This window comes from Pomacea canaliculata, linkage group LG6, assembly GCF_003073045.1.
Source record: "Pomacea canaliculata isolate SZHN2017 linkage group LG6, ASM307304v1, whole genome shotgun sequence".
In the NCBI taxonomy this organism is placed as follows: Eukaryota; Metazoa; Mollusca; class Gastropoda; order Architaenioglossa; family Ampullariidae; genus Pomacea; species Pomacea canaliculata.
Genome location: NC_037595.1, coordinates 29,515,518 through 29,532,816, shown reverse-complemented (window position 1 = coordinate 29,532,816; position 17,299 = coordinate 29,515,518). Strand labels below are relative to the sequence as shown.

General features: G+C 40.5%; 2 protein-coding genes and 1 long non-coding RNA gene across 5 annotated transcripts in view; 2 read left to right on the top strand and 1 right to left on the bottom strand.

Moving 5' to 3' along the window:
* LOC112566595 (potassium voltage-gated channel subfamily KQT member 1-like) overlaps positions 1-11,364 on the top strand; it is a 62,438-nt gene extending 51,074 nt beyond the window's left edge. For 2 of the 3 annotated variants that reach the window (XM_025242844.1, XM_025242845.1), the window contains exons 6-15: positions 191-287; positions 1,093-1,218; positions 3,099-3,209; positions 3,376-3,471; positions 3,694-3,937; positions 4,396-4,453; positions 4,778-4,853; positions 5,131-5,225; positions 5,851-5,947; positions 6,455-11,364. In XM_025242844.1, the coding sequence (XP_025098629.1) occupies positions 191-287; positions 1,093-1,218; positions 3,099-3,209; positions 3,376-3,471; positions 3,694-3,937; positions 4,396-4,453; positions 4,778-4,853; positions 5,131-5,225; positions 5,851-5,947; positions 6,455-6,565 (1,111 nt within the window). In that variant the 3' untranslated portion in view covers positions 6,566-11,364. Of the gene's footprint in view, positions 1-190; positions 288-1,092; positions 1,219-3,098; positions 3,210-3,375; positions 3,472-3,693; positions 3,938-4,395; positions 4,454-4,777; positions 4,854-5,130; positions 5,226-5,850; positions 5,948-6,454 lie in introns of those variants that run through there. The other variant, XR_003099656.1, reaches the window with a different exon arrangement.
* Positions 9,626-12,056, bottom strand: LOC112566596. The gene is made up of 2 exons (XR_003099657.1): positions 10,499-12,056; positions 9,626-10,246 (listed from the first exon to the last, which is right to left on the bottom strand). It is a non-coding gene; the product is annotated as an uncharacterized LOC112566596 (long non-coding RNA).
* Positions 12,057-13,357: 1,301 nt separating this feature from the next.
* Positions 13,358-15,963, top strand: LOC112567278 (C-type lectin domain family 2 member D-like). The gene is made up of 5 exons (XM_025243908.1): positions 13,358-13,502; positions 13,991-14,088; positions 14,257-14,347; positions 14,745-14,974; positions 15,640-15,963. Exons 1-4 carry the CDS (start codon positions 13,439-13,441, stop codon positions 14,870-14,872), a joined length of 381 nt encoding a protein of 126 aa, XP_025099693.1. The 5' UTR covers positions 13,358-13,438; the 3' UTR covers positions 14,873-14,974; positions 15,640-15,963.
* The last annotated feature ends 1,336 nt before the right edge of the window (positions 15,964-17,299 follow it).

Here is a 17,299-nt window from a genome sequence, read left to right as displayed (position 1 = left end):
GAAATTAAAAATAAAAAAAACCCACACAAACCCGCAAAATAGAAAAGCCCGCGTCACACAGCCACCTACCTGCCCACCTTACTCGCAACACATACCTGTCACCTTCGCCGCCCTCTCACCTCCACGCATGCGCACAACGCATACCCGTGACGTGGGCGCTGACGTCTCACCTCGTGCTCTTGTGTTGCAGAGGCGTTCGCTTCCTGCAGATTCTGCGCATGCTGCATGTCGATCGGCAGGGCGGCACGTGGCGCCTCCTGGGCTCCGTGGTGTATATACACAGACAGGTGCGTGTGTGAGTCACCTCCGCTGGCACGTGACGTCATCTTGGCGTGCAGCGCCACCAGGCGACGAGCTTGTTGTTCGTGTCACAGTTTGTTGGGGATGGGCTCGGTGTGAGATGTGATGACAGGACCTCGAAGTGAAGCAGCAGCAGCATGTGTCTCAATTCCCACAACGTAGAAGGGTGGCCTCATTTTTCAGGAACAAAAGCAATAAGCTGGGAAGTAGATATTAATCAGCAACACTAATTATCTTATCGGTTACTAAAAATAGAAAGCCTCACTAATTCTATCGGTGCCAATATATTTTAACATAACAAGACATGCAACACACACGCACACCCACACCTTATCACACATGTGAACCCCTGAGGAGGATGCCAGGTAATATGGTAAATCATGTTTTGTAATGATATTGTCAGTGTAACATATAGTTTTTCCCAAATTTTAGTGAAGACTGTTCCTTCTCCCGTTCTTGAGATTCATGCCTACAGACTTTATAATCAAGGGCAACATCACTGACGTCACGGCTGTACAAGGATTAGTCAACATTGTAAAGACCTTACCCAGAGGGAGAGCTTAAACCAAATATTAATAAACATATGTGTTACAAACTAACTTCATTATCTTAATCTCTGTTTCTGTCTGGTAATTATTGTAAGTATACCTCTTGATAACAAAATGGTGAATTCACTCAGATCGAGGGAAACAATATCTGGCGATGTTCTCTACCTGATCACTACAGTAAAAGTTTTACTCCATTAGTCCGTAAACATCAGGTAAACAACTGTTCGTGGTCTGTCTGTTACAGGAGCTGATAACAACATTGTACATAGGATTTCTAGGACTTATCTTCTCCTCCTACTTTGTCTACCTGGCTGAGAAGGAGAACGGGGAGGACTTCACAAGCTATGCAGATGCCCTTTGGTGGGGTGTGGTCAGTACTTGTTTTCTGTGCTCGTCACTAAGTGTTTCTGTACTTGTCACTTGTCTTCTACATTTAGCATGCTGGCTAAGATCAAAGTTTGTAGTTCAATCGAACGGATTCTTGTAATTATAATCACGGATGTAAGATGGATTATTGCACTCTCTATAACAGCAGGAAAAAAGTTGAGTTTAATAAATCAGAAATAAAGAAGAAAGAAGAGCTTGAAAGGAGAATCAAGAAAATAAAGCAGAGAAGAAATATAAGAAATGGCGTGGTGATGGTGATTGAATGTTTATTGGTTGGTGGATTGATTGATGATAATGATAATTGATGATAATGGACGAGATGCAAGAATTGAGAGTATCACAGATACAAACAAAAGCAGAAGGTTGCTGGGTAAAATTCTCATTCTTTTGTCTCCTTGTAGATTAATCACCCGCTTGTATCAGTTGCTGTTGAGCTATTCATCCTATTATTTATAAACCAAAGCCCTAACCTCAAATTCCAACAGAATTCACAATAATAAACATGCTTGTCTATGCTCAGTTGTGTGTATAGTTTAAAGTATATTTCAAGACAAGAGAAGTCTTCTGACAATACTTGATATCTTTATGGAAACTTGTTGCTTTAATAATAATAATAATAATAATAATAATAATAATAATAATAATAATAATAATAATAATAATAATAATCACTCTTGCTATCAATTCATATGCACGCACACAAACACTCGGAGACACCTAGAGTGTGATACAACTTATGAAAGCTTTTTCAATATCCTTAAATCGCTTTAACACTTTTTGCAAAGCTCACCTTAAGCATAATTGGTTTTGAGACCTTTCTGAGATATCATACAAGGGTCTTAGAATACTTTTCTTACTGTCTAATATTTGTCAGACATCTCATTTGCATCTCTGATAGGAGGTCAACACATTTCAGAATGTACTCACACCTGAGCAATATCAACATTTCCTCCTGACCGAAGTATATTTAGCCAACACCTTTCAAGACTGCACAGAGTATATTTGTCTACCTCTCTACTGTAGGTATCTCAAGATGTACATCAAATGTCACTGAAATAACTAAGTATACAGCGAGATAAGACCTGCCTGCCACAGGTTCCACAAAACTACAAGAAGCTGTCTTGTCTTCAGACTGTGATGGACTGGAAATACAGTCAATGGCAGTGCTACTGTGGAACCCTCCTCCTCCTGTCTGACATTTGTGGCTTGAATATCTAATGTGACCTTTGCGAGACACGTGTACCTGGCTGACATTTTTATCTGTTTGTCGGTAGTTGCTCATCGACTTCTGCTAATAACACGGACCGTGCGCATGACACGGGACACGCGGTGTCACTAATATGGATTTCATCGACTCGTCTCCTCAGAGAGTTTGTCTTCAGACTCCATAGGTGTATACTTAGGTCGTTAAATATTCATGCGCCATCTTGAAGATGTAGTGAAGGCTGTGGCGGCGGTGATGAGGCTGTGGCGGGCTGTGACGTCAGCAAGGGACAGGAAGTTCCGGTCATCGTTAGGATTTGAACTCAAGTGTTCGGTGGTGTGTGGTTAGTTGCATTAGTGATGCAATCAAGATGGCTGTGAGCAATGTCCAACCATACATGTCATCAGCTGACACTGGGATTGATCTGACATCATCGAAGGATGAGACTTCGTTGAAGCAAACGAAAGAGACCCGTCTAATTTCTCTTATTAAACACAATATCCCATAAAACATTCAACTTTTTCCACATAAACAGACACGAAAATAGATTAGATTATAACTGATCCTACTCTGTCTCTCCCACTGCTTCCAACAGAAATATGAGGACAATAATGTTAAATACTAGTGACTTGATTTGAATTTATTTTCGTATCTGGCAGATAACCGTGACGACTATCGGGTATGGCGACACGGTACCCAAGACTTGGATGGGAAGGATCGTTGCTTCGTGTTTCTCTGTCTTCGCCATCTCCTTCTTCGCTTTACCTGCGGTGAGTAACGGTGCGCAGTCAGGTGGTGTGGTAAAAAGTCTAACTTTACAACATCGCCGTCCTCGTCTTCGTCATCATCGACATCATCGACAGAGAGTATTTGTACAGTGTCGTTCTTTGTACCTGTAGACAATGAATTGTTCAGTGATGTTCCGTCTGTCTTCAGGGTATCCTGGGCTCCGGCTTCGCTCTTAAAGTTCAACAGAAGCAGCGGCAGAAACACTTCAACAGACAGATCCCAACTGCCGCTAATTTGATACAGGTGCTGGGTACATTCTTACCTCCGTAATAACACCTCAAAAACTACACATTGTACAGCATGTACAATTTTAAAACCTGCACATTTAGTTGGGGACTTAAGAAAGTATGTCATATACTAAGTTTTATTTTCTTGTCACTTCTTAATAACATTTTTTTCTTTTTCGTTGCGAAAATGGAAGAGTTTCCAGTGAACCGTCCTACAACCTGAATATGTTTCTTACAGTGTCTATGGCGATGCCATGCCGCAGACCCATCGTTCAATTCAGTGGCGACATGGAAAATACACATCCAGGAGAAAAATCACAAAGTGACCATGCCATCTTCCAACTCATCGTCCGCTCTGTCCCGGATGGCCAGAAAAGCCAGTTTACTGAAAAAACGCAAGATGGGGAGGAACACACCCCACCCGCTTGAAAGACAAGAAAGTATGTCTTCACTCTCAGGGGTAGAGAACTCTAAGTACCCTGGTAAGCATTTTTTTTTTCATGTGTGTGGCGTGCGTAGGTGTGATTATGTGTCTGTTATTTGCCCAGAGGTCTGTTAGCCTTGTTGATACAAGTCTCATTAGCCAGGATTTTTCATCATCAGTCCATTGAAGAAGCTGCGGCGGTGAACGCCTTTGACATTTGTCACTTCTGTGAACATCACATACATCCCACTGAGAGAAAGAAAATAATTTACTAGTTTCATTTATTTCAATATATATATATATTCCATTTCAACAGTGGTCAAGCAATCTTGATAAAACAAGGAGATTTTTGTAGTCTTTACATATTTTCGTAGTCTCTCCTTTTCTGAACCAAACCGTTGGAAGAAAATGGTTGACTGCACAGTTACAGCCTTTGTTTGTCTTAGCGGTTTCAACTCTTCGGTAAATGTCACGTGCCACAGTTCTAACACTGAAGATCTCTTTGCCTGTCGCTAGACATGATGGAGACCTTTCTGGAGGACGACACCGATTATAACATCTACAAGCCAGAGCAGTGAGTATTTACAGCATAAAGCATTTAAAATATTTGAGAGCAGCCAACCTTTTCTTGAAGAAATGTTAAACGGCTCTGTTGTTCGTTGTTTTACCTTCTTTTAAATTTGTTTGTTAACATCTCAATATATTTTAAATAATCAAGATTGAATTCAATGGCTTTGTACTCTTTACCATTATTTCTAAGTAGCCCAGGAAGTAGGGATTTCAAATATTTTCGTGAACAAAATACTTCTAAAATTCCTGTTTACCCTCAGAAAATCTGAAAATGTATTTGCTTTAAGTTACCCTGTAGGTGTTAATGTTTTATGGTCGTACCTTCCAGGCTTACGGAAGCCCACAAGCTAATGATACGAGTCATCAGGAAAATAAAATTTTTCGTAGCGAGGAGAAAATTTCAGGTCAGACTTTTTTTCACACTTGTCTCATATCTTAACCTGTATATCTCTGTCTTATGTAATGTCTACCATCCAGTCGTCCACCTTCAGTCAGTTTGAGAGTTTGATATATTAACCTCTGTTGCTTCGAAGTCTTTCTAATTTAGAATGTGTACTCTGTTGTACGATTCATTGACAGTTTCATAATTTTTTAAGAACTTTTATCTACACTCTCTATAATTCTATACATTGTATAGACTATTTTTGTATTTTTGTTTAAAAAAGTTTGTGATTGCTACAGCAAGCTCGCAAACCTTACGATGTACGGGATGTGATCGAACAGTATTCCCAGGGCCACCTCAACATGATGGTCCGCATCAAAGAGCTTCAGAGGAGGTGAGTCAAACAAAACTTTAAAAAAATGGATAAAGTCTGGATTGTAAGGGTGTGTCCACCAAGGTCCAAAGAACCTTCAAGTTTTAGCAAATACCGAGTCTTACAACATGTGAAACAATGGGATGGCGAGGCCTTGTATCCTGGGTGATAAACACCTTCACACCTTCTTCATTAACTTACTCACGCCACCCGAGTGTTTCCTATTCAGTCTCAATCGATTGCTACCAGGGTGGCTGCCGATCCATAAAGATTTCCATACAACCTGACGGTGAATATTGACCTCAGTGTTGTTCTTTGGCTTTTAGTTTTAAAAACATGTTGTTTTACCTGAAAAGCTTGACAGACTCACATTGTTTGTATTGAAATGTCAGCATGCTCAAACATAGGTACTTACTATGTTACTTGTATATGCAAGTAAACATATGTCTAAAAGGGATGAACAATGAAGATTATAATCATAGTATTAGTACTAGATAGTTTCTATTAATCTTTTTGTAAAGGTAATGACTCTTTTCATCTACACCGCCATATACATCTCTTTTGTCTTCATTGTGAGAATGTGAGATGTCATGTCCTTGATGCTAAATAAACTCAGAAATACTGACAGCTTTCCGTCTGTTTGCAGACTGGACCAAACCATCGGCAAGCCCATGTACCAGGGCAACGCCAAGGACCGCGAGCGGCTGACGCTGTGCGCGCGAATAGCTCGGGTGGAAAACCAGGTACGAGCCACCCGAAGGTCGCCAGCCATTAGGCGGCATCTGTTTCACTCAGACATTTTGACCCACTTTCTTCAATTTGTTTGGAGCGATTTTATTGATCATCAATCCGTCATTATTTTTACGGGGGAAATATCGGAGACACCGGATAGCGGCTGAAGGGTCATAAAACTGTTGCCGACGGTCACAAGCACAATGAATACGGTTTTGCGATAACAGGTAACGAGTGCGATGAAAAAAAAGACATTTTATTCGGTCAGCTGTGTTATCAGTTAAAAGCTGGAGTTTGGAAACACCAGCAGGGTTCTTATTGTTTTCGTGTCAGCGCATTTACGTGCAGGTCCGAGTTTTATAAGTGAGTATTGTGGGAAGGAGAGACGACCGTGTAGATGGGTGGATGGGGTGGACATGAAGTCATCAAGGTAGGACAGTGTACTTAGGCACTGTAGTCTGTTTAGTTTGTGGGCGTGTAAAATGTTTCATGCTATAACAAAGTCTGTTCTTGTGCAGGTGAACAAGCTAGACAGCAAGATGGACCAGGCCCTGATACTGCTTAACATCCTCATCCAGCAAGGCGAGATGAGGCAGAGAGAAAGCCAGGAGTCCCCAGACGCCTCCTAGCACCTGCCTGTCAATATAAACAAAAAAATGTGTCTTCAGGTATTGACCTGCTAGAAAAGGAAGCCACACGTCCATGAAGACTAGCACTAGTCTGCTAAGAGCAAGAAAACCAGAAGTCCATGGACCTCTTCAAGTACTGAGCCAGAGATCCAGGGGTCTGTGGAGGTGTCCAGGTTGTAACCCATGCCAGCCTCCCTCAAGCTTCAAGTACTCATTTGCTAACAGCAGCAAAGCCAGGAGTCCATAGATGTTTGGTACACTAGTGCATGGACTCAAGTCCAGAGTCATCCCCTAGCCAGATTATCAGACCACATGGACTTCTACAACCGTGGTCGACAGGAAGGCTGGAATATTTGCACACCCACCTGTACCGTTAGTAGGCTGTCAGGTCCAGTTGAGTAGCATCCCGATGGTGTAGCTCACAGATATTCTGCAAAGGAATATTTCTGGTCCTCAGCCTCCTGGTGTTCACAAGGCTTCAGTAAAATTCTGTTTGTAGCTTCCTGCCACAAACACAGCAATAAATGTTTCTTGTGGTTCGGTTGGAAAATGAACCAATGCTCATGACATTCTGTGCTCCAGAAACGGCCATTAGCTTATCTCACCTAATAGCTCTAGTTGACACTGTGAACAGATTATAAAATAAATATTAATCAAACGTGATAATAGACAACATACTCCCGACAGAATCCTGTGTCGTTTTCTGTCTCTGTCTTTCTCTCTTTCTTCCTTTTCTTCTTAAAGAAGTGTGTTATTTCCTGCCCGCATGTTCCTGTGAAAATGTTATCAACGGACAGACGTGGATAGGTTCAGAGAGACTATTCTGAAACTACATTTTCAATGTGTATGCAACGAACAGTTCCTTCCGTTGTAAGAGGATTTGCCACAATCTACTTCTAACACGACTGGTGTGTCTTTGGTGGGTGGGTACGGCTCTCTTAGGAACTTGTATGGTACATGAGGTGACCTCTTGACCTTAGGGATACAGTTTACATGTAGTAGCATTTAAAGCTTTCTAGAATTCTCGCCTTTACCGTTTTTTCGATTGTATTGTACTAGATTCTATAAAAACTGGTGGCAGAAAATCAGTGGCAGTCAGCATGGAAAGGAGAGGCTCTCCGTGTAGACATTGAATATTGTGACAACAATCGGGAAGAACAGTGTTGCGTCGCTTACGGCGAGCAGACAAAATATTTTTATTAATCTTTAGTAACTACTGCCACTATATAGATATCTAGCAGCAGTCCAAAGGTAGGTAGCTCCCATTAATCGTGAATAATGTATATCGAAGAAAAGAAACCTGCAATGAGATGGTAGCAGTAGTCAATCTAGAAGGTTAAGTCCTAATGTTAATTATTTTAGTTGATTGCTGAGAATTAGCATCTCAGTCAGTGCGACTGGCACCAGAACACTGCATCGACTGTCAGCAAACATTCTGCAAGGTGTCTCTCACTTCCTGGACATGCGCACATGTCATTGTTCTGCACGGAATGTCTACACCAGGTGGAGTGGTAGTCATCCTGAGTTGAGGACACTACTTAGATGATCACAACATCAGTAACATGTGACTGGACCAGTACTTTGGCTGTCATTATATAGTTGTCATGCTAGCACCTAGATTGAGATATGTGTGTCTGTATTGACACCTTTTGGTGCAAGATTCATTCAGGTCAGGATATACTTTGTGAATATCAAGTCCACTGGTGCACTTCAGACAACTCTCCCAAAGTAAAAGTGAAACAAAGGCCGATGTTCACATCCATGAACAAACATTGGGTGTCACTGAGGTGACGGAGAACCTTGGGATATAAAGCAGGCAACACCACGTGATTTATGAATAGTCCCAGACTTCAACTATTGTTACTTCAGACATTAGACCCGAGATGACTGAGGCTGTTCATGATGTCCAAAAGTTCCTACATTTGTAGTAGTACAAACCTATTCTCCGACGAACCAAATAATCAGATTTCATACCAAGTCGTACGATTAAACACATTTTTTTACATTAACTGAAAAGCTGTTTAAATTCTTCGTCAAGTTTTTATTTGTGAAGTTGACTGAATCCACTTTGACTGTTGCGAATTACGAGTATTACACTCTTGCATACCCGCAATACGGAGATTGTTGATGGCTTAAGAACAATAATCGTTAACAGAGGTATTACATCTATAACAGATTTTCAGGCCAGTAATTGCATACCATATGCGATTCCGAGTAAAAAAAATTATGGAAACTTTATCACAGTGACGAGCTCAGACAAAAGTCTTGGACGAGAAAGTCCTGCAATGGATTCTAGCTCCTCGTGAGAGTCCAGGGAACAAGGAAACCAAAACCAGGGACAAAAGAACAACAGGCAGAAAAATGTGAGAAAAAATCCTTAAAAAGAATAGCTAGAACAAATGATACAGAGGGTGAAGCCGATGGTGTCCTTAGTAACCCAAGTCTGTGACTAGAACATCAACACAGGGACAAGGTCTGTAGAACTGCGCTGAAGATCATACAGACAGACAGGACAGGACATGGTGTGGTCTGTGGTCTACAGACAACAAACTTTAATAGAGCTCTACCACAGAGAGGAGAAGAGACTTTGAAACTTATTGTATCCCTTTCTAAAGTCAACGAGAAGGGAAAAAACGAATAAGGGTACAATGGTTTCGGAGATTTATTTTTTGGCCAGTCTGAAACTGTTTGTACGGCTCTTCTTTTCTGCCAATCATAAAGCACCTAACTGTTTATCTAGTGTGGGTTGGCACTGTGTGTTTCCCATATTCAGGATTTCTGTTACAATTATTCATTGAAGCTGCTGGAGCAAGAGGGTACCCTGGAGGGTACAGCTGAATGAACCCACTTTCAGAGGGACTTGTGACTGAGGACAAGCAAATTTCGGTGAATGCTATCAAAAGCAGATTTTGTGATCAAGGCCAGGCGCTGAACTCTTGGCATTTGTTGAACCACACCTGAAATTCCCCAAAACGTGGTCCCCAGGCTGTGAACATTTGTCACACATGGTAATTATTCAACATACTTTTAATTGTACCAGACTCATCAAAAATCCAAAAAGGGGTTCAAGAACTGTTTATTTCGATTTGCTTGTTTGTTTATGTATTTATTTATGACAGCTTATACAAAAATTATTTGAAAAACAACTTAATGTATTTACTCACCACAAATGGGTTTATTGAAAATAATCTGTGCACAAAATAAAATATAGATACTGTATTTGAACAGCTTAAAAAGCACGGAGAACTTATTAGAATGTAACACTTGTATCAAATTCATAAGTGCATTATTTGGCACATGAGTGAGTATTATGTCGCATTTACCTGGCCAATCATTGTGTCAGAAATTTTATTGTTAAACGATCGACGAATGTAAACACATTCTAGATGCTATAGTTCTGTGTAACACCATAGTGACGAGAAACATTGCCGTAGCACAAGCATCTAGACAAAAGAAAATAAATAAACATTTTCACAAAACAGCACAGTTTCCATCAATAAGTAAGTCACCCACGTGTCATACTTGACCATTTTTTAATTACAGACTTTTCTTTTAACAATGTGAACTTAATTGTTTGCTACACATAAGAGGAATAACAAAAGCATTTCATATTTTATTGTCCGTGTTTTCCTCGCGGGAAATTTCATTGTTTCATTTTGAAGTTAAGCTTCACTCATCTGTCTGTAACAAAGCCACACGAGATTATGATAGAAAATATTACTACTGCAGATGGAGGTAAAATGAGTGTATGAATATTGTAAAAAAAAAAGAAGTATATGATTTAATATGTATTTAATATACTTATACTTATAGCGGACTTTAGTTTAGTCGTTTTCCTAAAATCAGATTATAATGTTAGCATATTTCGAGTACATTCGATGGACCTCCAGCATGTCTGACCAGAAAGATCAAATGCACAGGTCGGGTACTCACCACGACTGACTGTAGAAGCTTCTCTCACGATGCCTTCAACTTTTTAAGTTCAGCCAGTCAGCTCCTTAAAACTGAAAAAAAAAATTATATACTTCTCCGTCGTCTTTATTTGTCTTCTGATGATTTTGTGGATTTCGTTTGAAGATTATGAATGTGTGTCTTTTATACCTCAACCGTCGGTCTCAAATCTCTAAAAAGAAAGTGGGTCTGCCTGTCCATCCTTTCTTTACCTTATTTATCTGAAAGTGTCTAATGTTTAAAGACTCACAGGAATAAAAATCCTTTTGTTTTCAAACAAAGGAGTTAACAACCTTCACAGAAAAATGTCTAATTGGAATCCATGTGATGGGACTAGTGAGAGGGTACCCACGTTCTTGCATGGATTTGATCTTTTCCTGTTGATACCTAGATTGTGAGAACCACATCTTTTAAGGAACTTAGCCCTGTCATTAAAAATCTTCACCCAAGTGGGTCTTTAAGGAATCAGTAAGCATGCCACTGAGTACAAACTGTCTCGATGGTGTTCTCCATGTTTCATGTCTTACGGAGTCCGAAACATTCCGTGGTCATTACCTTGTGTGCATGAAGATTGCAGGTGTGACCATTGTGCACATGGAAACTTGTTGCACTATTTCATGGTGACCTTTGATCCCTGGCTGCAGAATATAAACTTGTATACATACATTCCAATTGGAAAGCGTTTCAGTTTTTACGTTTTGTTTGTTTGTGCACTTTTTGGTCTGTTTGTACTTTGAACTAACGAGCACTTTGAAAATGGCATGGACTGACTGCATTTGTTACCTGCATCATAGCACAATTAAACCATGACAACCCTGTGCCTATAATCAGATACTCCTCATCCAAAAGCCTTTGTGTTTGTCTTTTTCTCCCAAAGATGCAAGTGTTGTGAAATACCTGTGAATGAAGCCTGAAGGTGGTGAGTGTGTGCGACTATATTTCTTCGTTGAATTCTAAACAAGTTACCATCACTAGAAAATGTAAGGCAGAAAAATGATATAGATATATTTTTTCTTTCTCGAAAGACGTGCAGTCTGTTGCTTTTTCAACCAAATTCACTGCGCCCTCTCCTTCCAAAAGACAGCCCAGTATAACCACATCATAAATGTAAAATATCTTTAAAATAAATTAAGCCACAGTAAATGTGTTTTGTTCATTCATTCCTAACTAGAACTATAACCAAATAGACGGCAGGTGAAGTCAATAAATAAAGTAAAAACCTAAAACCCTTCAGAAATTCATGCACAAGCTTTAAAAATAGTGGCAAACCATACCAATGCAAGATTTATAAAAGCAAAAAAGATTTTGAAGAGTAGAACAAACTGAAGGTTTTTATGCAATAAACATGGTAAACTGAAATATAGAACCTAAAACTAAACAGAAGTCTGCTATCTACGGACAGGGCAACAGTACACCAGCAGTTGGAAAGCTTCTTCGACACCAAGAGCAGAAACAGAGGACACCAGCACCAGCAGCAGCAGCAGCAGTACACAATACCCGAGGCCCTCAAAGCGATCATCCTCCCACTAACCCCTTCCCCTCATCAACCCTTTATCGTCACCTTCCTCATCTCCCACATTATCCTCCAGATCCTCCCACAGCGCGAAATCGTCTTCAGATGGAAGCCGTTTCCCTTTGAAATACAACATCATACCTTCCTTGTCCTCTTCTGTTTCTACATCTCCGAACTGATGTGTTTCTCATTACACAGCAAGCACAACATGCAGGCACGCCGACACACACACACGTGGGGCACGAGTTCACATTCCTTACCCCAAGTTACAGAATACCTACATGCATGTGTGTGTATATATATATATACTGCTGTTGTAATGTCAGACACAACACTCTTCCTTGCAGCCTCCGTAGAGGTAACCATAGAACTGGCATCACTGTGTTTGTGTGTGTCCTTCAGGGTTATTATCTAGACAGAGTTCAGTCTGTTCGTCGGTCCGTTCTCACTGACAAACGCTGTCGTTGCGGGAACTGAAGGGACCCCGATGGGTGACAAGATAAAGAAGCAGAAACAAAAGTTCAAGCAACCTTCTCGTGCCTGTGTGTACGCCATCTGATCCCCTCACTTACTGACCTCTGTCTCTCTCTCTTGTCTCCACAACATCTCTCTCTCCGACTTCTGCACCTGCTTTTTCTCTCGCACTCAATCACAACAGCCGTGACCTCTCCAAGTACACAACACTGACAAGATTGTCTTTGCTAGACGGCCTTGAACGACTAAATAATACAATCTTACAACAAATAAACAAAAACACAACAGAACTAAAAAATGTTCACTGATTAAATGAGTGATTCTAATACATCGCCATTAGAGTATTTTCTGAGAGGATCTTAAATGTAACGGTTCCTGAGAAGACTAGAAAGATATTTTGAACAAAAAAATCCTCCAGTGTTGTCAACATGAGGTTTCTATGATGTAGTTGAAACATTCATGCTCCAATCCCTTTAAAGATTGTTTGCGAGGTAGTTTCTCAAGGTTTAATATCTGGCTCACTGGTGGAATCACATGTGGACAATGACCAAATATTTTATGTGAGGTCTTTTCTGAGAGATGCCAACATGTTTTCTTCACGCTTTTCTTCAAAACTGTCGTGGGGAAAACAAGTTGACTGTCCACCTTTCCTTGGAAATAGTTCTGTTGGCCATCCCGCTGCTCTGTGCTGTGCCACCAGCTGAGTCCATCGTCAAAAAATTAAAATAGTTTTGAAAGTACACGTGTATCTTCGATACCGATTGGCGTCAGCTGGAGTTTGTTTTTATCTTGCTCTGGGCATGTGTGTCAGTCACGTGCATTCTGGGACAACGTGTGTGACCTCCGCTGACCTGCAGCAAGCTGTTATCAGTTCTGTCGTTCAGTTATTTATTGTCCCGCTGTAAGCCGGCGAAAGGTCTTCCCACAAAGAGAAGATGGCTAACACTGGACTGACAATGTTAACCGCGATTTTAATACTGTCTGCTTGTGGATTCCTTGGTAAGCGATGTTTATTATAGGTTTTAATAAAATGGGAGACAGTTACAGGATGATAACATTTTATTACAGCACTGTCTGAACAGTAACACAATATTACAAATAACAACCTTCTGTATGTGTATATATACATTTTTATTTTATACATAGTTAAATAATATTTTGCAAATGGGTACCAGAATAAACAGCATAAAACTTAGAAATAAATCCTCCTTGTAAATGCAATTATTAGCAGTGCTTCTAGAACTCATGCAACTGTAAGTGTATAATTTTCCTTTTATCGCAGGACCTATACTCTTATACGGATGATTGCAAAAAGTAAAATCTGACCTCAACAGAAATTCATACATTGTTTAGGGGGTTTCTTTCTCTTGTCCTTCCCACCCCTCCTACTCCTTACTCTCGTGAATCATAGGAACAGCTCGCACACTTTACAATCAACAACAAACATGTTTTAATGCAAATAGAAGCTGGTTTCTGTGTTTCTACAGATGTGTGTGCACAAGGTTTCTGTCCTGAAAACTGGGTCCATTGGGAGGAATCATGTTATGCCTTCGTGGACGACTTAACCTCTTGGACAGCAGCAAAGGTCTGTTTGTCCAGCGAACTTCCATCTCGTTCTATGGGCTACATTGTTCTTCTAAATGTTTGGAATGTCATTGGTGTGCTGTCACCTCATAATGTGTGTGAGTGTGTTAGGGGGTGGGTCTGCGTGTCATCCTGCTTAATTTTGGTCTGCGATTTTACACTTTTGTAGACGATTTGCCTCAGCCTCAAAGCGGATCTCGTGCAGATTGAGTCAGCAGAGGAAAACACTTTCCTGACACAAATCGTACAACAGCGCAAAGGCAAGTTTGTGTGTCTCTGTGTGTGTCCGTGTGTGTCCGTGTGTGTCCGTGTGTGTGTCTGTGTGGGTGTGTCTGTATGTGTGTGTGTGTGGGTGTCTGTGTGTCTGTGGATATGTGGATGTCTGTGTGTGTCCTCTTATAGACAACAACTTTAAAGCCTTAGTTCTAGCGTAACTTCATTTCTATATTAATCAAGTTATATTGTACGGTTTTTCCTTTGCTGGTTTGTTGCAAGAGATATTAATTACAATTAAAAGCTAGATTTGCACCAGCAGATTATCTTCGTCGTCGAAACCGTTTTCTTTATTTCTTAAATTGTAATAACATCAATTTGCTCAATACCTGCACCGTGTAGCACGGACATCTGAGTGTGTTGTTACTTTGTTACTTGGATCAGCTGTCGGTGTCTGGATTGGCCTGGACGACTTTGTTCAGGAAGGCCGGTGGGTGCTGTCCAGCAGCCAAGAAGTTCCGCCGTTATGTCAACTGGGGTCCCGGGGAACCCAACAACTGGCGGGCTGGTAACGACGATCAGGACTGTGGTGTCCTCCGGCCCACTGGATTTTGGGATGATGAATACTGCAGCGGCAGTCGACAACACCTGCAAAACCTCATTTGTGAGACTAGGTGCGGACTCTTCGAGATTTTTTTTAATTTTACGAGGTTTCAAAATTTACTGTAACTTTGAATTATATGGTCTAAGAAGTTACTTAGTATTGCGCAGAAAAAGAACAGCTTGACGACCTCACCGATGAAACTCATCAGAAATGGTGACTGTCCTGACGCCAAGTGGTTTGGTCAACCGAGTCATCGTGACTTAACGATGTATCTGCATTCTTTTCAGGAAGATTTTACCGTTACACGGGAGGGCAGAAAGCTTTGTTAAACTCTAATGCAGCTATTGCTTTGAGCTAGTCGCCTCCCCTTGTCTGAAGAATGCTCTGCGCATCTTCTCAGGGCTGGTATTGATATTGTGTATTCCAGAAGCTGTTTGCGGTGTTTCATATTCTATAATGATAATAATGAGAATTTATAAAGCGTATTTCCAAAGCTTTGCTCCTAGCGCTTTACATAAATCATTCATAGACTAAATCATTAACAGCCATGCATTCGCATATATGAGGTACTCATTGTCGAATACCTTCTTGCAGTCTTTTGACTTTTTGACTTTGCAGATTTTTTGTTTGTTTGTTTGTTTAAGGTTTATAATTATGCGTGCATAGATTAATTGATAAATGATACTTGTATTTGTTAACTTAGCAAACCATGTATTCAATTATAACTGTTTTCAGTGCCAGAGAAGAACCAGTCATCGGATAAGAAAACAGACTGTGTGGATGTACCTTGGTTTTCGGCTTGTAACTGTGCAGCAGTGAACTGACTGTGTGAACGTTGTGCGTTTGGCATAAAACTGTGATGACGACGACGACGATGACGATGACGATGACGATGACGACGACGACGACGATGATGATGTCGTGTTTTAATTTATAAAAGAAAAAAATTTTAAATATTGCTACATCACGAAAACTATATTTGTAAATACAACTGTATGTTGCCTACGTTCGTGGTATCTTTTTCTAAAATAAACACCTTTGACACCATATCTTGTAAAACAATGTAACTTGTCATTGTGTAGCTGGTAACGATGTAAGAGAATCAGCTAATGAATGAAAGATGATTAATAAAGACGAATTAATCAGTAGCGGTTGTCCTCCCTCATTCGGCACAGCTGATTCACTTAACGTGCTTACTGTTACTGCTTTTATTTTCCATTTAAATTTCTGACCCCATTCTTTGTTGCAGCATCATGTTACCTTCAATCTTTCTGTCAAAATTTTGAAGCTTCTTTTTTCGTACAGCCAGTAACTACGCGCGTTATTCATAACCTAAAGGGAAATTACTCTGATATTATAAAATATATATTAGCTAGGAGACACTTGTTTTCTAAGACATGGGAGGTAATCAGACAATCTCTCCCTGACAGACACATTTCACAGTTACTCCTCTTTGACCGATTTGAGAACAAGGTTGTTCTTTCCAGTCCACTGTATATATTTAAAGAAATGAAAGAAGTAGAAAGACTGGAACTAAAATTTAAGTTCACCAGTGATTAATTTATATTTTACACCTGTTAAGAAAATGTACCAACCTGCTTTTGAACTAACACTACAAAAAAAAAAAAATAACAAAAAAACATTAAGACATGGAGGGCTTGATGATCCTGTTACTAAGTATTCATTCATCTACCGGGAAATTTCTTCTCTAGACACACATGGTATGGTCCTTTTGAGATTGTCAACCGGGCGAGTACTGCATCTGCAGCCATTTTCACAGCAGTGTCAGAAGGAGTTGATCTAACCACGTGACCACAATCCCCGAAGCTAAAGCGCCTTACATCTTAGACGTTGAAACCAGAGGTTCCTAGTGTCGTACGAGTTTGGCAATCATGTTTCGTACAAAGTCATTGGTTCTATGTTCTTTGTACGAGATCCGGAGCAGCCTCCTCAGGCACTAGCTCTCCAATGCCTGGATTCTCCTCTCCGTCTCGGTGAGCGGAGTCCACGTGTCGCATCGGAATAGCTGGATCGACACTACCAGATGTTCTTTGAACGTTTGGTAGGAAGGGGCAGAGTTTTTTTATGTCTGCATTATAAACGTTTCTTTCGTAAGTGAAATTTTAGGATCTTTGATACCACAAAAGATTTCTTGTAAGATCTTGTTTTTCTTCTGGTTCGCCATTATCCCCTCCCCCTCCCCATCGTTGAACAGCCTGTCGTCTTCAATGTCTTCTCCAACTATTCTGACTTTTACCTTTCCGGGAAAATCAGTAACAGGTATATCGCCTGCACTGGCAAGATCATCATCTTCACCTTCGTCTGACAACACACACCCTGGAAACCTACCCCCCCCCCCCACACATACACACACACACACTCAGACACGCTCTCC

Bases quoted from the DNA above. Each gene is read 5' to 3' on its own strand.
- LOC112567278 (XM_025243908.1), top strand. From the start codon at position 13,439: ATGGCTAACACTGGACTGACAATGTTAACCGCGATTTTAATACTGTCT. The intron at 13,503-13,990 runs GTAAGCGATGTT...GTGTTTCTACAG, and splicing joins GTCTGCTTGTGGATTCCTTG to ATGTGTGTGCACAAGGTTTC. The intron at 14,348-14,744 runs GCAAGTTTGTGT...TACTTGGATCAG, and splicing joins AATCGTACAACAGCGCAAAG to CTGTCGGTGTCTGGATTGGC.